The sequence below is a fragment of the Myodes glareolus genome, chromosome 24 (assembly GCF_982192425.1).
Source record: "Myodes glareolus chromosome 24, mMyoGla1.1, whole genome shotgun sequence".
NCBI classification, from domain to species: domain Eukaryota; kingdom Metazoa; phylum Chordata; class Mammalia; order Rodentia; family Cricetidae; genus Myodes; species Myodes glareolus.
In genome coordinates, this window is record NC_142049.1 from 7,190,118 (window position 1) to 7,215,020 (window position 24,903).

General features: G+C 38.9%; 1 protein-coding gene across 13 annotated transcripts in view; it reads left to right on the forward strand.

Annotated features, from left to right (window-relative positions):
* Picalm (phosphatidylinositol binding clathrin assembly protein) overlaps positions 1-24,903 on the forward strand; it is an 89,551-nt gene that overhangs the window by 12,355 nt on the left and 52,293 nt on the right. For all 13 annotated transcript variants that reach the window (XM_087901218.1, XM_087901216.1, XM_087901219.1 and 10 more), the window contains exon 2: positions 21,585-21,727. In XM_087901218.1, the coding sequence (XP_087757344.1) occupies positions 21,585-21,727 (143 nt within the window). The remainder of the gene's footprint in view (positions 1-21,584; positions 21,728-24,903) is intronic.

Sequence of the window (24,903 nt, forward strand, 5' to 3'; positions counted from 1 at the left end):
GTAGGGGTGGAGCAAAGAGACTGGGAGTATTCTGGAAGCAGACGCTCTCTCTCAGCCACTCCTGTGCAGACCACGGAAGAAGCAACATGTAAGCTGTCACACTGAGAAAGGTAATGAGCCCATGTGGCTAACGTAGATAAGAATAATGGGGTAACATAAGTTATAAGAGCTAATAAGTAGCCTGACCTAATGAGCCAATCAGTTTATAACCTTATGGAGTCTTGTGCGTGATTTTTCCTTGGGACTTGCTGGCTTGTTGGGGTACTGGGTGGGACGGAAACCCCAACAAGCCGGCCCTCATGTTACATATGGCGCCAACGTGTGGACAACTGTATCCACATAAAGCTTGAGACAGCTTGGGAAGTAATTCTAGAACAAAATAACAGCATTGCATGGTTTCTTGGTGGCAGCAATTTCTCGGGTCTGTTCTGCTTGCTAGAGGCAAGCAAATGCTCTCATCTAAGAGAGGCTTCCTAACTCAGCTTTAGCTGCAAAACTTTGTAGCTCCTTTAAGAGGTCCTGTCGCGAAACACTTAAATGGTATTGATGAAAAGCTGAACGCATGCTTTTCGGTTTTCAGTCGTAGCAGGAAAAACGCTGCGCTGTTTTAAAATGCCGGCTTTCTGGGCTGTCCTGCCAGGGCAATCTCTGACTCTTTCAGGCAGGCAGTCCGACTGAGTGTGGTCTGTGAGCAGAATGCTGCAGCTTGCTTGCTAGCAAGGACCTTGAAACGCCATAGAGTTGTGGCAGTAAACATAGCTCTGGCTGGTACCTCAGCCACGAGGATTTAGCCGTCAAAGCCACTGCTCTCCATATTGCTTAGTAAATTAAAGGCTCATGTGGTCAGAAAAAGAGAGATATACAGTAAAGAGAGATTCAAAGAGGAAGAAAACCTCTAAATATTTTACAGTGTGTTAAAAATATATGCAGGCTAAAAGTTAAAGTTCTTAATGTAAAAAAAAGGAAGAAAGAGAATAGTTGGGTGTGGTGGTACACACCTTAAATCCCAATGCCTGGGAGGCAGAGGCATATTGACCTCTGTGACTTCAAGGGACAGAGGTAGAGATTGACCTCTGTGACTTCAAGGTGTGGTAGTGCACACCTTTAATCCCAATGCCTGGGAGGCAGGGACAGACAGATCTCTGTGAGTTCAAGGTGTGGTAGCATACACCTTTAATCCCAGCACTGGGGAGGAAGAGACAGGAGGATCTCTGAGTTCAAGGACAGCCTGGTCTACAGAGTTATTCCAGGACAAAGATATACAGAGAGCCTGTCTCAAAAAGTAAAAGTAAAAATAAAAGAAATAGAAGTAAAATAAAGCCACATAAAGATGGAAAATACACAGAGAATCTTCATACTGTATGCTATTATGCTCTCTTTAAATTGTTTGATTGCTGAGGAAGGAGCAACAACTGCTAAAAGACTTTTGTTTATAAATACTACTAAACTAACCCAAGATAGGAATTTTAAAAATACCTTGGCTTCAAAACTGAAGTCAAAAGGTATGTTACTTTGGAGAAGAGATTTTGCTTTTGTTTCCACAGAAAACGAGAGACTCTGGATTTATTCAGAGTTAAGAATAATCACCTTTGACCAAGGGAGGCCACCTGAAAAATCTCCGATAGGAACAGATGGCCCAGATGACAGTGGTCTACATCCAGAACTGATCCAAGACTGCTGCCTGAGATGATCGAGACTCACAGGATACTCCAGTCATGACTCTAAATTTTCTTTAGGTCCCCTTAAGACTATCAGCGCCCCCAACCAGCAGGAAGTAGCCTGAAATACTACGCCCACATTCCCAACAAATGGATTATGGGTATTTTCCTTTGTTTAAAAAAAAAAAAAGAGGGAAATGGTGCGGGAGAATTATCTGTATTCTGTCAATCATATTTTAATAAAACGCTGATTGGCCAGGCAGGCAGTATAGGCGGGAAAGCCAGACAGGAAGTAGGGGTGGAGCAAAGAGACTGGGAGTATTCTGGAAGCAGACGCTCTCTCTCAGCCACTCCTGTGCAGACCACGGAAGAAGCAACATGTAAGCTGTCACACTGAGAAAGGTAATGAGCCCATGTGGCTAACGTAGATAAGAATAATGGGGTAACATAAGTTATAAGAGCTAATAAGTAGCCTGACCTAATGAGCCAATCAGTTTATAACCTTATGGAGTCTTGTGCGTGATTTTTCCTTGGGACTTGCTGGCTTGTTGGGGTACTGGGTGGGACAGAAACCCCAACAAGCCAGCCCACTTACTACACTTAATAACAATTACATGTTGACTGTCTTCTAATATATGGCCAGGTTATTGTGTGGTGATTATTCAAATCTAAAAGCGAAATTGCTGACTGGGGTCCTTAATCTAGTAGGGAAAATGACATATATTGGAACTGTATTTGTATTACCAGGCAATGTAAGATAGATAGCAATCTAATGCCATTGGGCATCAAAGAAAGGGAGGTACTGCTTCTGATCCATGGGGCGTCTGGGTCTTCAGCGGTGAGTAGAGAGGAGCAGTAGTAAGTCATGCAGAGGGAAAGAGCGTACAGACACACTTGGGGAGGAGACTGCAGTGGTCTGTGAATTAACACATGCTCTATGTGAGAGTGGACTTCTTTGTGACCAGAAGGGTCAAAAGTGTAGTTAGAGTAATTGACTGAGGGACAGATTGTAGGAGTTGAGTTATAACCACACACCTTTAGTCAGAGGTTATTGCTTGGTAACTTTGATCAAATTGTACCATTATTGAAACCACTGTGTATTAACTTTTGCCAGCATAGAAATGGGAAAAGACAGCTTTGCTTACTTTGAAGCTGAATTTGATCTTCTATTTTTGCTTACTAGAAGCTTAAGTTACTAGATTATGGCCTCAAGTCTTTGTTTTTTGTTTGTTTGTTTTTTCCTTTGAGACAATGCTATGTAGTTCTGTTTGTTTTGCTAATTCTTATATTTAAGCCTGGGCAGTCTTCAAACTCACTTCAGTCTTTCTGTCTCAGTCTCCTGAGTATTGAGTTTATAGGTGGCCCACTAAGCTCAGCTGTTAGAGACAGGGCTTCACTGTTTGCCAACTTCATCTCAAATTCAGGATTTCTCCTTCCTCAACCTCCAAGTGGTAGGGTAACAAATCACTACTCTGGGCCAGACTTGAAATATTGTCTAGATCCAACATCTTATCACCGTATTGTATTGTTGTACTGGATACTATCATTTGTTTCAGTTTTTTTATGTTACTTTGTTATTAATACAGTGACAAGTACTGAGGGTGGGGGATCATTGAAGAACAAAGGAAAGCTTAATGTATAACTAACTTTGACCTAAAATGTAAAGATTTCCCTCCCTACCTTAAACCCTTCCTCCTTGTCTCCCTCCATTCCCTCCCTCCTCCCACTCTCTATTTTGAGACCAGGTCTCAGTTTGAGTGCTGGATTTAAAGGCATGTATCATCATTCCTGGCAAGGTAAACATTTCTTAAAAGCATAAGGAAACTTCAGTATTACACAAATTGGGTAAAGTTAGTTTAGTTAAGATACAGTACAGTGTACATACAATGGGAGAACAGCTAAGATTTGGCTTGATTTTTCTCTGTTTTTTAGCATTGGTATGTATCAGCATACTTAAAAAACCCTATTAAAATGTACTTAGTAGTCTTGTTCTAGTTTATGAAGGTGGTGCACACTTTTAATCCCAGCACCCAGGAGACAAAGGCTAAGAGTTTGTAGTCAGACTATTCTAGAGTTCCAGGCCAGTGAGGGCTATGTAGTGAGACCCTGTCTCAACCCCTCCTTCCTTAGAAGGAAGGAAGGAAGGAAGGACGGATGGACAAACATTGATATTTTATTCATTTAATTTATTTATCTTGCAGTGCTGGGTATTGAACCCAGAGCCTTAGGGCATACTAAACAAGCATCCCCACTACCATGACAAGTCCCTAGCCTTAACTTTTTTTCCTTTTTGGTCAGAATATATTTAACTTTTAGATGGTAATAAAGAACCTTGACTGTAAGTCTGGAGAAACCCCTTAGCTCAAAGAACACTTAAGACTGGCAAATAGGAGACTTGTTTGAGAAATAGATGTCTATAAATATGTAAGCTTCTATTTGCAAATAACAACTTCAAGAGGGAACTCACACTGAGGAGTGTGGGGTACTAGTCTTCTCTTTGTATGACCTTAGGGAAATTCATTGCTCAGCTTGCTTATTTTCTAAATTGCCTGCTTCCTCTGCTATTCTGTGATGTGATATTTGTGCTTCTGTAGCTCTTTTGTTCTTGGCTTTGGAAACCACCATCATAGGCTTTGGAAACTACTGTCAGAGACAATTTGTCTATGAGCTCTTGCTTTATTTTCCGTCAGTGTTCTGTCCCATCTGCTAGTATATTATTACTTAAAAAAACAGAGCTTATATATCTTGCTACTATTGGCAGGGAGAGGGTAGTATTCTTTTATGTGATTTTGCTTTAGGAAAAACAATGGTTAACAAAATGTGAAATTTCTCATACTCTTATTGAAAATATGCAAGTAAAGTGAAAATATTTGATGATAAAAGTTTTCTAACAGCTTTTTCAAACACATTTCATGTTTACTTTTTTAATAATTGTAGCAGTGCTTGAAAGTATTTTCATAGACTCAATGATCTACAATGACTAATTGTCCTGTATCTTTTGGCTTTATCATAATAGAACACTTGAAAGTATACCAGAAGCATCATTAACCCATCCATCACCCTGTACTATTTTTAAGAAAGTAAAGTTTTAGGAGGCAGATAGCACAGGTAGTTTTTATTAGGCTTGTTTCCTCTTCCCCTTGGTTTTTGTTTGTTTGTTTTGGGTCCTCTGATGACTGAACATTAAACAACTTACTAGTATAGTTTATAATCTTTAATTGAGTGTGTAGTTACACCTAGAAAATTTGCCTTTAGCACTTGCTTGTTCCTGGTTTGTTTTCAGGTTATCTTTGGAAGGGAAGAACTTTGGTAGCATTTCTTTGAGGTTAGAATAGGAAACTGATTCCAGATTACAGTTGCTAATGTTATTTCAGGTGAACTGCCTAGGGGAATTTGGGCTTTGATTTATAAGGCCGATGGCTGTGTTGGAAATTATTCTTTCTTCTTGATCTCAAGTAGTTCTGGTTTGCTTAGACATGGTCTTCTAATGTAGCACAGGGTACATTGGATTCAGTATGTAACCCAAGTGACTGTCAACTCTTTGACATTGCTCCACAGGGTACATTGGACTCACTATGTAAAAACCCAAGTGACTGTCAATTTTTTGACATTGCTCCCGACCCAGCTATCTAAGCCCTGGGGTTACAGGTTTATGCTCCATGCCTGACCTGGCTTGTTATTGTGATGTCATTTTTCCCGTCAGCTTTCAGGATTGGAAGACATGTCCATTTTATCCTTCCTGTCTGTACCTTTTCTTTGGAGCCAAGACTTGCTGTGTGATGACTAACAAGTTATGGTTTAGAAAGCAAGAGTTTTCTTGTTTATTTTGTTTTTCCTTTCTCAACATTAGTTTTTTGTTTGTTTGCTTTTTAAGACATGATCTTATTCCTAGAAAGTCTGGAACTTGGTATTCATTCTAGTTTAGGTTGTCCTGGGAATTGTGGCTATCCTCCTGCCTCTGCTTCCCTAATCCTGGGGTTACAGGCATGTGCCACTAAACTCATCCTTAGTAGCTTTCTTTTATGGCACCATGTAATCGTCTGTTAGCTGATTTGTGTGTGTGTCAGGATTCATTCACTTCAGTGTTTTAGATTTTGTATACAGTCTCCCATTTAATTTTGTTCTCAGATTTTGCAAATTGTTTAGGGGTATGTGGGGCGGAGGGGCGGGGGAGAAGAGAAGAGAGAGACTTGTAGTGAACCAGGGTACTTTGGGATAGTTTGGTTGCCTGTCCCAGAATCAATGCATAACACAACTAGCTGGGTGGTAGTAAAGGGTAGGTGCTGATAAAGAAATTACTTGGGAGCTGCAGCTGGCAGAGAGTTTAAAGCTGCCTAGAGCAGCTGATGATGCTGAGAGATCCATTATTCTGTCCCATAAAACATCCATTCTCTTAGCATCTGCAAAGTTGAGTTTCTTCTGATGTTTGCGATTATCTTAAGCTTACTTGTAAGTGAAGTTAAAGTTTATGAGTTATTTGGAGATGGGAAATAACATAAAACTTAAGATGTGTCCTCTGAACTTGGTTTGAGTGACATGCCAGTTTCCTTATTTTAGTTCATTGTAATCAGGATGAAGATGATGTCTACAAACAGGGTAAACTAAAGCTGTAGTTCTTGCCTATACTAGAAATTAGCTTTCTGAGAGTTAAACAGAATATATGGATTTTAAGATAAATAGGGAAGATGATAACAAGGCTTCTGTCACTTGTTATTGTGGGATCTGAATATGAATGTATGTTTTCCTTCATCTTTGAGTGAGGAGATTCTAATTTTACCATAGCTACTACTGGTTTTTACTGTAGTTAGGCATGTATGTAAAATGTTACAGTAGCAACAACAGCCTCTCCTGCTTTGTCATAAGCTGTTGCAATAATCAGAAATAGGTTATATGAAGAGACCATATGTGTAAGTATTGTGTTGCTTTTGCAAGCATTTCCCACTTAAGCATTTCCTTGTTGGTGAAAAAAATTGAACCTTAGAGAAGGTTTTTCAAGAGAAGGGTTTGAAAATACTACATGGGAATTAGGAGAAACATATGCTAAATTAATTTGTAATGGTGCATTGAAGCTTGTGAAATAATCAAAATAGATCTTGGTAATTAAGCAGGGATGTTGTGAAAATTAAATATTAATTTCTTATTTCTTAAATATAGGTTTTGAAACTCAGTGGTTAAGGCAACTACAGAGCACACCTGTAATCCTAGTACTTCTGAGGGTGAGAAAGATCAGGAACTCAAGGTTATCCAGGGCTAAATAGAATTAGTTTGAAGCTAGCTTTGGTTGCATTCAACCTTATTTCAAAACAAGTAAGAAGAAACTAAGTGGCAGAGATAGTTGAAGACATACTAATGATAAGAGTGAATTTATAATTGGATTCTAGATCCTTCACTCATTTTGGTATGTTGCATTTCTGTTACATAGTAAGTCATGTCCCATTGAGATGGCATGTACTTGGAAGAGCTAGGAGAACATAGAGTAGAACTTTAAGGATGGTGAGATTATATCTTTGTTACTTTTGAAACAGACATGGAGTAGCACTTAAGCCAGACTATTAAGTAAGTGAGAGTCCAAAGCTTTCTAACAGGGACAGATGAACTTTAAAACACGATGTCATAGGAAGGTCTAAAAATAGATCCCTTCTCACTTGCCAGTTCTAATCTTCCAAAAGGTGTCTGGCAGCAGCAGTGAAAGAGTAAGCTGATTCTTGTACTCAGTGTCTGTCTAATTTAAGGAAGGTTAACTGGACAAGTAGTATTCCCTGTCGTGGCATATTAGTTGAGCATATGATTTATTTGAGGCCCATTTGACAAAATTATACTGGAAGTTAGCTAAATATGGACATTGCATAATGACGATAGAAAGGTGTTTAAGTTTTCTTAAAGGTGGACTGGTTGTACTCCATAGGACATTATTTCCTTATGACAACAAGAAACATAATTTTTTTTTCAGAAATTTAACAGACTTTTCAAATGTCATCCACAGATAGAGCTTAGTTTTGGAAACTGTACACGTGACATCTATTTGGTTACAGATACCTATTTGGACAAGGCATCTGCTTTTAGTTTTGAGGTCTTTATTATTAGCATCGCTGCAGTTGTTACTGTGTGGTTGATACACACATGAGCCAAATAAAAGTCCAGTGAAGTGCTAAGTATGATGCATTGCTAGCCAGCCAGCGAGCCTTCCTCCCTCCCTTCCTCCTTTCTTCAGTCTGTCCCTCTTTTAATCTCCCTCGCTTTCCCTCTTTCTTTCTAGAAAGAGTCTCATTATGTAATTCTGGTTAGCATGTGCTTGCTATGTAGATCAGAGTGGCTATACAGATATTACAGATACTTGCCTGCTGTCTCCCAAGTGCTGGAATTAAAGGTGTGTATCTCCTTCCCTGGCCTTATTTTAATATATTTTAGTATCAGAAGGATGGTTATGAAGGTGCCTTGTATTAAGTGGTACTTGAAGCTGATTAATCCATAAATACCAGCAAATATCCAAAATGTTACTATCTTTCTAATTTTAATAGAAAAGGTAAATTTAGTTCTACTTTAAAAAGCATACTGAGTCCTCTAATTTCTTACTCTAGTATACTGGATTGATGTTTTTGTTTTGTTTTGTCTTTTTTTTTGTTTTGTTGTTGTAGTTTTTCGAGTGGTTCCCTGTGTAGCTTTGGTGCCTTTCCCGGAACTCGCTCATGTAGACCAGGCTGGCCTCAAGGAACTAACAGAGATCTGCCTGCCTCTGCCTCCCTAGTGCTGGGATTAAAGGCACGCACCACCACCGTCTGGCTGTATTGATGTTTTTTAAACAGTGAATTGGTAAATAGCATTATTTTCAAATTGTATTAGTATATATTACAAATAGTATCTCATCCTCCCTCTTCCACATAATGGTTTTTGGAGGGTAATGTTTGAGGATCTCATGTGTAATCAAGGCTAACTTTGAACTTGCTTTGTAACCAAAGCTGGTCTCCAACTTCTGATGTTCCTGCCTTCACTTTCACAGTACTCAACTGAGCCTATCCTCAGTCCAACAAATATCTTTTGATGATCAAAGCTTGGCTTTTTAGACAGGTGTATTTTTTTCTTTTAGTTAACATTACCCAAGTATAATTTTCATGGAATTTCTTAAGTTAAAAAAATCATCCAACTTAATTTGGGCAGCTTTTAAAACATTTGCCTTACACAGATTTGCCTTACACAGATTTGCCTCACACAATAAATGCCTTTTGAGAAAGTTCAAGGCCAGCCTGGTCTACGGAATGAGATCCAGGTCAGCCAGGGCTTCTTAGAGAGACCTGTTTCAACCACGACCCCCCCCCCCCAAGGCTTTTATTCAGGAAATGACATTTTTTTTTAATGTTGAGTTAGGTGGGTGTGGGTCATAGAGTCAGAAGTTAATGTGGTTATAAAATGTGCAAGTATGGGGATTTTTGCAATGTTTAGTTACCTTTTATAGAAATTCAAAAGGTTCAAGTTTTGACTCATTAGGAAAAATACTTTGGCTTTGTTTGATACTGATTTAACTTAAAATTGCTCATGCTTTCTACTTATAGAGCATTAGTTCAAAACTTAAAGCCATGTAGATAGGCCATTTGCTGCTTCAAATTTTGGGCTGCACCTGTCATTTCAGTGCTTTGAAAGATCTTTTTAAGGCAGTTTTCCTTCCCTAGTGATCTTATGCCTGTGTGCCACAGGGCAGTAACACTTAATGACCGTAGTGAATGGCTGGTGTTGGTTTGATTCACCTACCGGACATTAAATGTACTTTAAATAATTGAGATTCCAGTGTTTTTAGTTACAGTTAGAAAAGTCTGGAGGCTTTGCAAAATCATGTAGAGAAGATAGAGTTCAGAGTCACTTCACTAGGCAAGGATGGGATACTTCATGCTCCGCGGAGTAGACTTCATAGCCACGCCCACTAGTACTTGCTCTGATATCTAAGTCTCTTTATTAAAACTTTTCCCATTACTATCATGTAAAAATAACAACCTCCATCTCTGCTGTGGAATTCTAGCAAATACTGCCAGCTGCTGTGCATCTGTCTTTTCCCCACTAGTAAAGTCCTGGTTATCTTTCCCTAGCAATGTATAAACTCACTGAGGTAGGGTTTATTTGTCTGCTCTTCTGTATTCTTAAGAAGTTATTTGCTCAGTTATTCTGTAAAGTGGATATTTTTAGAATAAGCGGATTTCTGTTGCTTCTGAAGTTTGCAAAGCTTCTGGAAGACCATAGGTTTTCATTTTCCTAGTTTCACTGGGGACATGGACTAGTGTTTGTACTTTCTAGGTGAGGGATATTGTCAGCGGGGGATATCGTCAGAGGAACTAACTAATCCGGTACTCTTTCTGAATAGGCAGATTCAGTTGTTACATGTGGGACGTCCTGTGAATCCTTGCTTCTGTGGGCTTGGCCATTAGAAAATAACAGTGATCTGGGCTCTGGAAGAGCCTTTATTGGTTCCACTCTTCCTTCCTGGAACGTACAAGAGGGAAGATGGGTATCAACTCTGAAGCCATACTTAACTTATATCATATGATCACATCGACCAAGTACAGTGTTCACATGTGCGAGATAGGAGATAGATTCCTGAGATTTATTTAACGGAGAAACGGATGCGTCTGGCTTATTAATGAAGCAGCATTGTTGTGTTGTGGGCTTTACTGTATAGTTCAGGCCAACTTGGAGACTTCAATAACTACCTCTGCCTCCCAAATGCTTCTTGCATCACAGGCTTGTAACAGGCTTGGTTATGTTCTGATTTTTTTTAAGGTGTAAAAATATTTTTGGATACAAATGTAAAAATTCTAGTATTTCCAATTCCCAGAAGAGCTTACGTTGATTTTTCTGAGAAGAAACATGCACATTTGCTTGAGACTTTGTTAGCAGATTAGATGATTTTTCCAAGAGTGCTTTAAAAAAATAAAAAGCACCAGCGACCGAGGTGAAATATGTTAGTAGTTATGGGGAGAGGACAAAGTGCACAGAGTAGAAGTGTGTTAGTGTTTTAGGAAGGCTAGAGAAACCAAAATACAGCACTCTAGCAGAGAAAACTAGAAGTACCCAGGGTGTGTTGTTTCGCTTCTTAGCTACTTGTGAACTTTCACTAGGTTAAATGATAACGAGGGTGGCATAATTTCTGTCCAAATTGGTTCACTTGTAAGGGAGCCTACAGCATAGGGACGGGTAGAAATCAGGACACTTGGTTATTCATGTTTTAGAACCTGGTTTTCTCTAAATTGACCCAATTCCACTTACATCTTCAGGTGCCTTTAAATTTTTTTTTATAATACTCTGATTCATGTTTGCAGAGATTCTCAAACTCTGCTTTCCTTTTATTGATCTTGTTGGTATTTAGGAGAATTCTTAATTTAAATTTATATTTCTATTAGAGCATTGGTGGAGGTTATTATAGTATTATAGTACTCTTTTTTTGGGGGGGGGGGGTTGAGACAGGGTTTCTCTGTAGCTTTGGAGCCTGTCCTGAAACTAGTACTTGTAGACCAGGCTGTCCTCGAACTCATAGAGATCCGCCTGCCTCTGCCTCCCGAGTGCTGGGATTAAAAGCGTGTGCCACCAGGGTGTATTTGGGTTATATTTGCCTCCTCTTCCCCCTAACTTCCCTCAGATTCACCCCTGCCTTTCTACCCACCCCAAACTTCATGTCCCCCTTTTTCTTTTAAATAACCAATCGAGTCTAGTTTGTACTGCCCAAATATTTCTGGGTGTGGGCATTTTCTGGAGACTAGACAATCTACCAGTGCCTGTATTGCTAATAGACTTCAGTTTGCCTGGGCAGTTGGTCTTTGTAAATTCCTGTTTCCATATGGGACTGCTTTTTGAGAATCCTGGGAATTAGTATCTGTCATCACGCAGAGTTACTAGTGAGATTTTAGAATATAATAAACTTTGTAATTTGGCATATGAAATTTGAATTTTATGCTGTATGATACTTAAAAGTTTTTTCTTTCCTGTAGGAGAGATTGTAATTCTGAAACTTCAAATCTTCGAAGAAGAGAGGAAACCACATTTTGCTTTACCATGAATTATTATTATTTGATCTTAATATCACTTTAGTACTTTTCATTTTGGTTTCCTGTTCAATTTAAATAAATGTTTTTAAATTCTTATGTTAGGCGATGGGTTTTTACTCTACTAATGTTTTGATCTTTCATTTTCTGATAAATTGGAAATTGGTATAGAAGGCATTTGAGGCAGTACTTGCCAAAAATGAGGTTTCTGTGTAGTTCTTACTTGTAATTTGTGGCAGAACTGTAGGTTTGGAATTCATTGCTTTAGAGTACATATAAAATAGAGACCTCATTCCTGAGCCTGAACTCTGCCAGGCTCTGTTTCCCTGCTCAGTCTGCCCCCCAGTGGTAGGAATTCAGAGTCCACTGAACACAGAGGCTCTGGGGGTTAAGAGCGCTGTGAAGAGCACTGGCTGCTCCTCAAGAAGCCCCTGGTTCAGTTCACAGCAGCCCATGGTGGCTCACAGTCATCTCTAATGGAATCTGATGCCTTCTTCAGGCACATGAAGATACAGCACTCATTTACATAAATTAAATAAATCTTAAAAAGAGTACTCACATAGTAAGCAGAAGCATTTTGATAATGTAAGGACAGGGACTCTAATTTGAGTTTATAATCACTGGATACTTAATGTTTTGAAAGTATATATATTTTTATAAAGCATCTTCATGACAAACCTTTTGCTTTTGTAAGATTTTTCTTCTGTATTTATGATTAAAGTAGATGAAGAGACTAATGGAATAATAATGAATAATTTTAAGAGAGTAAGTTAAGCTGATGTGAAGAAAATGGTTTTATTTCGATTTTAAAATTTAAGGCGATTATACAATGACTCATCTTCGACTAAAATAATTTATTTTGCACTTTTAAATTGATTTGGCTTATGCCCAGCAGTGATTGACCAGTTCTTACTGTATAATATCTCAGGGGTGACTTTGTGCACCTGTCTCTATCTGAATGCTTCTTTAAGTTCCTGTTTGGGTTCTGCTTTTCTCTACTCCAGATGAGGGAGAGATCAATCCATTCTCAACTAAATACATACCTTTTGGGGGAAGGGTTTCCTGTGTCCTAGTGTTGACATGGAAGCTTTGTATTAAGGTGTTTTATATATGTGTTATTATGGTGACAGGATAGGTATGTGGAGTCCTAAAAACGTGACAAAATGATTGTTAAGTTGCTAGTACAGTTCTTTCAAATTATCACTGCACCGTATACTGTTTAAATAGAGTATTGTTACTTTCTGCAATACCTTCTATGTTGTACTTCACTTCTTATTTGAGTTGCTGGAGATGGGATTCAGTGCCTTGTTTATACAAGACAAGCAAGCACTCTTACTGAGACACACGCAATCCTCATATATTAATTTTTCTTCAGGGCAACACAATGAAGAAGACACAGTGCTGCTTCCGCTAAGCTGGGTTTTAGAAGAGAAACTAGCACGTACTTCACTAATTGTAATGAGATATGGTGTTATATTGTGATACATACAGGGACTTGGGGAAAACATGTCCCCACCTTCAGTAACCGCTTGCTCTTGGGTTATGTCAGCCGCATACATACAGATAACAATGTACACAATACAAAGACTATTTATCATCACCCTCCAAAACCTCATTTTAGGAGAGCAATTATATGTCCTTGACTTTGTATATGTAGCTACTTGCCATTAATAAGTGCATCAAATACATGCACAGAAACATGATAAATGTAATGGAAAATTCTCGAGGCACATACCCATTCTTCTAACACTGAGACTTTTTTGTTCGGTTCTCATATATGACCTTAATCTCTTCAAGGTTAATTACTTGTGTAGTTGTGTAGTATATTTTCAGGAATACTTACTGCGCCTGTATTCAGTTTTTTACATTCTTTTTCTAAAATAGTTTTTTTCTTTAATTTCCCTTTATTATGTTCTAAAAGCTGAAACTTGCATTGAGGGAGTTCTTTCTGGTTAATGCGTTCTTTTCAAAAACAAACTTTGCTTAAAATAACAAATGGAAACTAGGCAGTGGTGGTGCACACCTTTAATCCCAGCAGTTGGGAGGCAGAGGTAGGCTCTCTGTGAGTTTGATGCCAATCTGGTCTATAGAGCGAGTTCCAGGACAACCATGGCTACCCACAGAAATCCTGTCTCAAAAAAACCCAAACCAAACCAAAACAAAAAACCCAAATAAAAGCAAATAAGAAAATTTGCAGAGATTTCACAGTAATTTTTCTGTTGAAAAGGTTTTAGGGAGAAAAGCTATTTCTGTATAACAGTTATAACAATTAAAAGGATTAAGAAGCTTTATTAGTTAGCAGGATAAATATAATGTCTGTTACACAATTGTAGAATTACCTCTTAATTCTTAATTCCTGTTCATTTTGAGAACACAGTGGCAGACATAGCATACCTACGTTGTGCTAACAGATTGGTGTTTTGCCTACAATTAGGACTTGGTTTTCTTTCTAAGATAGTTTGTTTAACTGTGCTTTAGTTTAACTGTGGACCGGGTCTAGAGATTCCTTAGGGCTGCCATTGTGAAAATTAAATTGATTTCAAAATAGTGACCTACTCGTTGAATAGTGCCCTTTAAATTCTGTGCTGTTTGTTTGAGACTGGATCTCTATGCAGCCCTGGCTGTCCTGTAACCAGCTATAGACAAGACTGGCCTTGAACTCACAGAGATGCTCCTGCCTCTGCCATCTCCTATGTGCTAGGATTAACAGCATACATCACCACACTGGTCTAAATTCTAAGCTCGTAAACAGTGGAAATGTTGGTTTTTGCTGCCTTTTCCTCATATGCTGTTTCCTGTCAAGCTGTCCTTTCTGTCATTGGACATAAGTTTCAAAGGGTCTGTCTTAAGTAGCACAGCCTTACTGTGTGTGTGGGGGGGGCATGAGGAATGTTTGTTGTGATCCCAGAGATCACATTGGTACTGACATAACTCTTTTATATGTTAGCCTTGAGTCCCTGCATCAACACTTAAACAGAGCTTTTCAACTTGTGGGTCATGATCCCACAAGGGCTGCATATCAGAAATCCTGCATATCAGATATTTGCATTACAATTCAAAACAACAAAATCGCAATTATGAAGTAGTAATGAAATAATTTTATGGTTGGAGGTCACCACAACGTAAGGAACCATATTAAAGGGTCAAAGCATTAGGAAGTTTGAGAACCACTGCTGTAGAAGGTGATCAGTTCTGTATTTTTCTATATTTGGGCAAATACAGTGTGCCTCAACAAATACACAACTAAAGTATACACTCTTGCTGCATATTATATATTATATATATATTTCTTCTCTATGGCTTTTGCTTAATAATATGTAGGCTATTTTGCCCAGATAACCTTTTCGGTAGTTTTTCATTATAAGACTGTATTACCTTTTAATTAACTAACTCTGCATTACTAGGCATGTCCACTACATTGTGAATTAGGATCCTTAGCTTCATAATACTTTTTATCCAGGTCATGTGGTTATTTTGTCTTTTTAATACCTCGAATCTCCCTTTTTTTCCATTTCAAGTTAGCCCAGTCTCTGTCCTGTAGTGAGCATTGTGTAGATATCTTTAAAGAGCTGTTGCCCTGTTATTTCCCTCAGGTCTGTCTGATAGGTTGTTAGATTGCTGTCCTGAGGTATAAATTTGCCTATATAGATAATGTTTTTGCTTTTGAGACAGGGTCTCACATGTAGTTCGGGAACCTTGATCTCACTGTAACTCAGGATAGCCTCAACTCATAAACCTTTTGCTTTGGATATCATGGTGAATATAGATATGTGCTATCATGCCAGGCTTAGCAAGTAGATATTTGAATTCTAATGGAAGTTATATGAAAATACACACTGTGTTCTTGTATGGAATTCCAAACTTGAAACAATGTTTTAGCAGTTACATACCTTGATCCCATACAGAAGAGCTAGATAGGGCAGGAAATAGTGCTAGTAGGACATTTTCAAACGTTTGACATTTAAGACTATGTCCCTAGACATAGGTAATTCACTTTGGTTTAAGTCTGGTTGCAACTTCCATACTTACTAAATATTTTAACACTTTGGCTATATGATAAAATGTTCTTTCCTTCCTTTTTTTTTTTTTTTTTTTTAAAGATAGAGTTTTTCTGTGTAGCTCTGTCTGTCCTAGAACTTGCCATGTAGACCAGGCTGGCCTCTTGTCTCCCAAGTGGTGGGATTAAAGGTGTTTGCAGGTGATGTTTTGCTACTTCTGTATCAAAACCCCAGAAGCTGTTTCTTATCCCAAGTTGTTATTCTTGGTGAGCGTTGTTTAATTTAACTCATATCCATAAAAAGTTCCAAAGATTGGAGGTGTAAAGTGGCATTTAATTGACCACTTAATTTTTCTCTTAGCAATAGACAAAAATCTGAAGTTTGAGCAGAGGTTACTTTTCTGTAAATAATAATAGTATTTGCCTAATGACTGTTGTATATCACTCTTAAAAAATGTTAGCCAGGCTCACATACATTTGTAAAATATGATTTGTTAGCTAGAGTTGTTTTGATACTGTCTACTGAGTGACTATTTTTACATGGGAATTCAAGACCTTTGCATTTCAATTTTGAATGCTGCTGTCTGAACTGCCTGACTTACTGTAGATGTGAACACTTAAGTCGTTGGGTTGCAGAGGGAAGTCTGCTTAGGCTAGTGGCCTGGGCTGGGAGTTCGGTTATAAGACAAATTAAACCATTTGGTAACTGTTTAAATTTTGTTATACATTCTAAAAAATACAGGACTGTTTTTTGTGTTTATATTATTTTTCTTATTTTTGTTGTTAGGTAGTTAAAGTTTAGGATTTGCTTTAAATTGGATAATTGCTTATGGGCATGATGATACAGACCTGTAATCACAGTTTTTGGAATGCTGAGGTAGGCAGATTATGAATTTAAGGTTCTCCTGGGCTACATAGTGTGTCCCTCCCTGTCTCTTAACGTACATGGACATCCTTTTTTTAAAGGTTTTTAAAATATCCTTATCATTTACAATGGTTTAGTTCTAGACATATCTGTTGCTTAGTGATTTCCTGTTACCTCCTTACCTTTTACAAAAAGCCTGGTCTATATTAATAGAAGTAATATCTGGTTTCTCAGATGCTAATTCTAGTTACAAGTTGGGGGAATGTATTAGTAATAAAAGCAAGAGCATTTTGTTTGGTAGTTGATGGTTCCATTAACTTTCCATGAGAAAAGAAAGTTGGTTATTGTTGCAGATTTTCTTCATGACATTAAATTCTAGAAATTCTCATTATTTTAACCTACATGCTGTTTTGTTTTTATTTTTTGAGTGTCGGGTTTGAGAATTGTTACAGACATGTTGATGGATTTCAATTTTTATATTCTCTAGATAATTGTTAACAGAGTTTTTGTTTTTAAGCGATATGTCTTTCTGAGTGGTGGTGGCACACACCTTTAATCCCAGCACTCTGGAGGCAGAGGCAGGCGAATCTCTGAGTTTGAGGCCAGGTTGGTCTACAAGAGCTAGTTCCAGGACAGGCACCAAAGTTACAGAGAAACCCTGTCTTGAAAAACCAAAAAGAAATTTGTCTCCTGGGTCTATGCATGGTTGACAAATACCTTTAATTCCAATACTTGGGAACTAGAGGAAGGTGAATTTCTGGGAGTTGGAGGTCAGCTTTATTTGCATAGTAAGTTCCAGACCAGCTAGGGATATACAGTAAGATCCTGTCTAAACACACATATACACACATATGCACACACACATGCACGTATGCATAAAACCAATAACAGCAACCCCCCCTCAAAAAAAAACCCCAAAACAAGAACCAGTCACTGAGTCCTAGATGCAGAGTGGGACAAGTCATTGAAATTCTCAGAAATGAGAGTTTTGTCAGGAAGTTTGCTTTTGATTAGTTACAGGTGGAAAAGACATTTTTCCCTTCAGAATTAGAAACATTTAAGTTGCCTTTATGTTGGGGAAGAATACTTGCTTGGAGAGAGTGACTGGATGAATTAAGGAGCTGTGTAGAAATACACACAGCCGAGTTTATACAGTTCCTTACCCTAGTAATATTTGTACAGCTTTAGTTTTGAATTTGGTCTGTTCTGGTATATAATCTTATGGGGTTTTGTTTGTTTTTGTGTCCCCGCCCCCCGCAGACAGGGTTTCTGTGTAGCCTTGGAGCCTGTCCTGGAACTAGCTCTTATAGACCAGACTGGCCTCGAACTCACAGAGATTTGCCTGCCTCTACCTCCTGAGAGGGATTAAAGGCATGCGCCATCACCGCTCAGCGGTTATCATGAATTCTTACTTCATTTTTCTTGTTTTGTTGTATGTGAAATACTACCTTACAGCCTCTGAGTTCTCCTTCTTTCCATGTGATTGCTTCGAAAGCCCAGCAGAGTTCATAAGGGTGGTAGTGAAAACATCTTAGATGTTCTTTAACTTGAAATTTGAAAATTTCACATTATGGGTTTGGGCTTGTTTTTCACCTTTTTAACAAGAGCAGATAGCTGTAACCTGCCAGTGTGGGTGGATGAATTCTTTCTGCCTCCTTCCTTCCCTTTCCTCCCTTCTTATTACCTAACACTTCCTCTTTTCCCCTTTCTCGCTCCCTCTTTTTTGTTTGTTTTTTGAGATACTGTCTCACACTAGCTCAGGCTGGACTTAACTTCTCTATTTTGCCAGTTTTGACTTTGAGGCAAACTACCATGCTCATTTGGATGCTTTCTTAAAAGTGTACATATGTATCCAGGGTATACCTGTAATTTCCAGTACTTACAAGAGAGGCAGGAAGTTGGAGTTCAGTCTTATCTACATGGGAATGTCAGGTGAGCCTGGACCAAATAGATATGTCGTCAAAAAAGAACATGTACAAATATATACCAAGATGAATGTATTTATTTAAGAAATATGAGGGACTATTGTGTTGTGACATTGTTTCAGACCTCTGGGGAAATAGTGGAGCTCAAGCAACTCTGTCCACCCAAAAACTAATAGTTTAGAGATAGCCATTAAACAAAAACAAAGTAAGGTGAGTTACATAGTAGCAAGTGTATAGTGGAGTAGGTGATGATGATATGGAGTTACAGAGGAACCCCAAGTACCCCAAGTATGTGTTACTATGAATGAATATTCAAAGAAGTTTTTCTGATGAATGTGACATTTCAGCAAGGATCTATAGGAAGAAAGTGAGAAAACTAGTATCTGGGGGAAGAGCATCCCAAGTAGAAGGAAGAGCAGTGCCAAACATCTGAGGTATTTGGCATTTGTGATGTATTGCAGAGAAAGGTATCGGGGTAACTGAAACAAATATGTGCAGAAGGAAAGCAGATTCTAAGGGAGCACAGTATGAATGTCCATAGTGTGTGCACATACGTGCTATATGCTCTGTACTGTGCAGTATAGACATGCCCATGTAACTGACAGTTCAGGCACACCCACTGTGTTTATGTGTGTACACTGTAGTTGAGCCTGAAATGTGTTCTTACTAAACTAGACTTTTATTTAGTCTTAGCTATTTATCTTGGATGAGTAAAGAAATGCATTCCCTTGTCCCATGCTGGAAGAAAAGACATTATTTAGGTTAGATAGTGATAGTGTTGCTTTGTAGAACATTGTGTATCATTTAGAGAATGGTTAGCTTTGTGGGGTAGGTGAGATACCAAATCAGCTATTACCAAAAGTAAGGAAGCCAGTCTGATCAGTGTTCCTTATTGTTGGCAGTCTTTTTGGTTTTCTGAGGAGTCTCGCTTTGTATCTCTGACTGGCCTTATTCACTGTGCCAAGTGCCAATTCTCCTGTCTTATTGCTTGGATTGCAGCATGTACTACCATGCCCAGTTCATTGTTGGCAGTTTTAGTTGTGGTGGGTGTATTGGTTGTGCTTTGCAGACTAGTTCATCTACCCCTTTGATATTCGTGCTGACAACATTGATTAGATGTGGTGGTAACCTCCTTCCCAGTTTCAGATTGAGGATTCAGTCTTTATGTTGAGTTAAAGAGGTAGACTTTTTGGAGGTTTAGGAGATGGCATGAGAAAGCTTAGCTTACTGATGTGTAGAATGAATACCTCTATTAACAAATGCATAGAGAAGAGGTAGGAAGAGCACCTTTGAGGAGCTTGATGGCAGGTTTAACTTTGGAAGCAGAAAGATGCCTGAGGGGTTGGGGAAATGGCCCTGTTGGTAAGGGGATTGCTGTATAAGTAGGAGGATCTGAATTTGGAGTTCCAGCGCTCGTGTAAATAGCTGCACATAGAGGCGGGTACCTTTTACCCTAACGTTACGGAATACAGATGCAGGAAGATGTCAAGCTGAAACAGGTTCAGTGAGAGACCCTGCCACCCTCCCCCCCACCCCAAATGTGGAAAGCAATAGATAAGATACCTGGCATTGATCTCTGGCCTATGTTCATGCCCACACACATAGACATTGTACACACTTGATCACATGTCCACATGAACACATAAACAAATCACATACAACACCAAACCAAAAAAAAAATGATATTTTGAGGCAGTAGTTTACTATATTTCAGAACTTGAGTAGTTTTTCAAGGTAACTTCTGGAAGGATATAGAAGAAAAAAAAGCTAAGGCTGTAAAGCTAAATGGGAGGAAGGGGAACCAGATGCTTAGTTTTTAAAACTAAACATCAGGTCAGACCAGAGTCAAGTGTTGTATCGTATATTTAGGATGTCAATACTTGGGAGGCTGAAGCAGGAGGATCATTAAGTAGAGCCAGACTGGATGAATGGATGGATAGATAGATAGATAGATAGATAGATAGATAGATAGACAGACAGACAGACAAACTTAGTCTTTAAACAAAGAAGTAAACAGTCCTAGGTAGAGTTGGCCCAGCAGATGGATTTTGGAATAAAGCAAGCATTAAGGCATGCAGTGCTGTAGAACAAGTGCAAAGTAGTAATGAAGGTAGATTGGATTCCTTTATATATTTTTAAATCTCAGAAGCCAGACCATACACACCCAAGCTGAATTTACTCTTTTGTTTTTGCTACAATTGATCTGAGTTGTGAAATATTTGGTCATTCAGCTGTTCTGTAGGCCTTCTGTTTCATTGTGTGGTGCTTTGTTCTTCAAGCAGTATTGGCTGGGGTAGCTACTTGAGTTGTTCAGCAAATGTTACTAATTTGTTTTGTTTGTCAGAATTAGCTAGCTGATAAGAATGGCTATCTGAGTTAACTCAGTAGGATTGAGGGAAGAAGAATGAGCCATAGTTCACGTAAACTAAGATTTGCTCAGTCACAGACATGTCTGTCTGCTCCTTCCCTGCTAGAACAGAGGGTACCATAGAGCAGACACTTGTACAGGTGGCCAGACGTCTTCCTGCTCAGTCTTCTATACAGGAGTCTTTTAAAAGATTTTTTTTTTTTAAAGAAAAACGTACAGATTTTACTCCAAAGGGATGAATATAGTCAGAATTGTAACTTTGAAAGTTATAGATAGTAAAGCAGCTACAACTTCTTAGGGCTCCTAAGAAATTCCTTTTGAGATAAAAAGCCACTTGGTACTGAATAACACCTAGGGGAACTGGCTTAATGCTCCGACACTGATCATTTATGTAAAGCTAACCAGTACTACTCTCTTACTCTGCCTGAGGAGGTTTTTAAATTAATTACATTTATTTATTGTGTATGGATGCAAGTGTGCATGCCATATAAGAATGAGTTGTGTGTGTGTGTGTGTGTGTGTGTGTGTGTGTGTGTGTGTGTATGTGTTTGCTCTAGCTTCCTTATGCCCTTTGGGTCCTGAGTTTTGAACTTATGTCATTAGACTTGGTAACAAATGACCTTACCTGCTGAGGTATCCTGCCAACCCTCCTGAAAGAATTTTAACAGTTTGTCCAAGCTTCTATGGAAATCTGGTACTACCAGTAAATTAAAACCAGAGATTAACCCCCCCCCCCTTTTTTTTTTCAGATTTAATTCAGTGTACAAATGAGATGAATGTGAACATCCCACAGCTGGCAGACAGTTTGTTTGAAAGAACTACTAACAGTAGTTGGGTAGTGGTCTTCAAGTCACTCATTACAACTCATCATTTGATGGTGTATGGAAATGAGGTAAGAACCACTTTTTTTTTTAATCAAAAATTTCCACCTCCTCCCCACCTTCCATTTTTCTCCCCGCCTCCAGTCCTAAGAGAAGTCAGGGTTCCCTGCCCCGTGGGATGTCCAAGGTCCTCCCCCCCTCCATCCAGGTCTAGGAAGGTGAGCATCCAAACAAACCAGGTTCCCACAAAACCAGTCCATGCAGTAGAATCAAAACCCAGTGCCATTGTCCTTGGCTTCTCAGTCAGCCCTCATTGACAGCCACATTCAGAGGGTCCAGTTTGATCACATGCTCCATCAGCCCCAGTCCAGCTGGCCTTGGTGAGCTCCCATTAGATCAGCCCCACCGTCTCAGCGGGTGGGCGCACCCCTCGCGGTCCTGACTTCCTTGCTCATGTTCTCCCTCCTTCTGCTCCTCATTTGGACCTTGGGAGCTCAGTCTCTATCTCCATCCATCGCCGGATGAAGGAAGAACCACTTTTTAAAAAGTACTTTATTATTCCGTGGAAGTTGGGTTTCCAGGATCAGACTCAAGTCGTCAGACTTGCAGGGCATCCACAGTTACATGCTGAGACATCTCTCCAGCCCAGGAAAAACTTGATAAGTATATCAAAAAACATGTATATTGATGTGATTACTGATTATTTAACTTGCTTTGCTCATTAAAACTTAGATGATGACTACTGCAGCTGAATGTAGATAAAAAGATCAAGTTATATGGCCAAAAATAAAAACCTTAGATTCCGCATTTTGAAGAACAGAGGTGAATAAACTAGAAAGTAGAGCTTAGGTCAGAGCATACAGGGCTTCAGTAATGAAACGGAGAAGCAGAGGTAATTCCGAGCACTAGGTTCTCAGCACTGATCTTTCTAGTCTTCAGTTATAAACTATATATGTCTATATCTGCCTGATTTTTATTGTTGTTATTATTATTATTATCATCATCATCATCATCCATTGATTTGCTGTTTGACTGCATGTGGTTGTCTTTGGAAATACTTTGCTTAGTGGAGGGTTATGCTGTTGACTACTAATGTGACGTTTTGCTGAGAGGGACTGGTAAAGAATGTCTTCATCTTAGAGAGAAGTTTTTGGTGCTTTTGCTGCTCACAAGGGCAAACCAGTAAGACCTGCAGAGAGACCTTGATGGGTTTTCTGTCTGGAAAGAATTTTCCATGATAGCCTATCAGTCTGTTTGGTTCTTAACCTTGTATGAGTTTCTCAGCTGTTCTACTTACTTTTGACGTTGTGTTTAATGAAGCTGCTGTGGAATGATTGAGTGAAACTAGATAGATCTATATTGCTGAGTAATTTGGAAAGAAAAAATGCTTCTCAAGGGGTGAGAAAGACGTTTTTGTCTTGTTCTATTACTGAGCCTCCTGGTTTTCTGTCCCCTGTCATTTTACTACCTTCTTAGGCTTCTTGGTCAGGAGAAACTCTACTCTTCTGTGACATATACCAGTGCAGCTATATCATTCCAACAAATCATAAATTCCTGGCACATTTTTTTATTCCCTTGTGGTTCTTGTAGCAATAATCATACTTTGGATACAAAACTGTATTTGGCTTGTTTCTGTGTTCTACGTGTTATAGGTATCACCATATTCCGTATTGTTTATCATCACCAAATAGTTTTATATTCCAGTTTTTTATTTTTTAATAATGTATTTATTTTTATGCCATGTGCATTGGTGATTTGCCTTGCATGTATGTCTGTGTGAGGCTGTCAAATACCCTAGAACTGCATAGTTACAGAGAGTTGTGAGCTGCCATGTGGGTACTGGAAATTGAACCTGAATCCTTAGAAAGAGCAGAACCACTGAGCCATCTCTCTAGTCAGCCCATCCTCCATCCCACCCCACCCCCTCCTTTTTGAAACAGGTTTTCTCTGTGTAATAGCTCTGACAGTCTTGCGACTCTATAGACCAGGCTAGCCTTGAACCCAGAGACCTGTCTGCCTTTGCCTCCTGAGTGCTGGGATTAAAGACGTGCACAACCTCTGTGTATAAAATTATCTTTTTTCTCCCTCAGTTTTCTTAGGGTATTCATATTATAGCACTATACTGAGATTTGTTTGTAGTTTTTAAAAATGGCTTCTGCGGTGATGCCTAAAATGTGTACTAGTCAGTCACGCAGCAACTGTTAAGGGCATATGTTACCCAGTTGCTTTTGAACCCACTCCAGCCAGTTCATAGATCCAGTTGAAGTGTTTGGTATGATACTTAAATGTAACTCAAAACATCTTGGTCTCAACTACAATAATAGTTTCTACTTTTAACATGTGTGTTTGCTTAGAGGTATTTATTCTGAAGAATTTCAGGAGCTACAAATACAGCCAACTATAATTCCAGGCGAAGAGGCAAAAAAATATCAGTGTTAATTTTTAGATGTTTTAATTTATGATAGTACATTCAGATGTTGTAATGTACTATCAGTGTAGTTTCAGATGACGCAGTAGTACTGCAAACTAACGTTGCTAAAAGCAAGATAGAAAGTTGACTGCTATTTCAAACAGTTGGCCAACAGACAGGAGAAAGGTAGCATATCACTGTACTTTGTACTTCCCTAAAGCAGCTAAGGTAGTTGCCTTGCTTTGCTTCCTCCATCTCTCCATCTCTCCTCTGCCCCTTCTCTCTCTCTCTCTCTCTCTCTCTCTCTCTCTCTCTCTCTCTCTCTCTCTCTCATTCTCAACTCAGGTTTATCTACTGGCAACTCTGTAGTCTGTGAGGTGTACATAGGGTTCCTTTATGCTGTGGTGATTGGAATACAGTAGAATAGAGAATAGTAAGTAGCTCTTAACAGGGAAGGATATAGTGTTTCAACATTTGTTTATAAGTAGAAGAGATCTACTATTGGCTGATAGGTAGACGTCATGCCTGTTCCTTATCAAGCAGCTAGGATAGAAACAAGGAATGAGCTGTTCTAATTTCCAGTAGTGTTAACTGGAGAAACCTAGACTCAGAGATCTTCAAAGGTTGAGTCTGTGTCATAGGGTCTTGACATGGGATAACTAGGACCTCCCATCCTTTATTCCCCCATAATAGCTAAGTGGCTTGAAAAAGTCATTTCGGTCTGCTTTACATTTCTTGTTAGTGTTATGAGAATACCATAATGAATAAGTAGAATTAGCCAAGGCTTCTTAAACTCTTCCACTCATGATTCCCTTTTGCCCAAAAGAGTTTTATGGC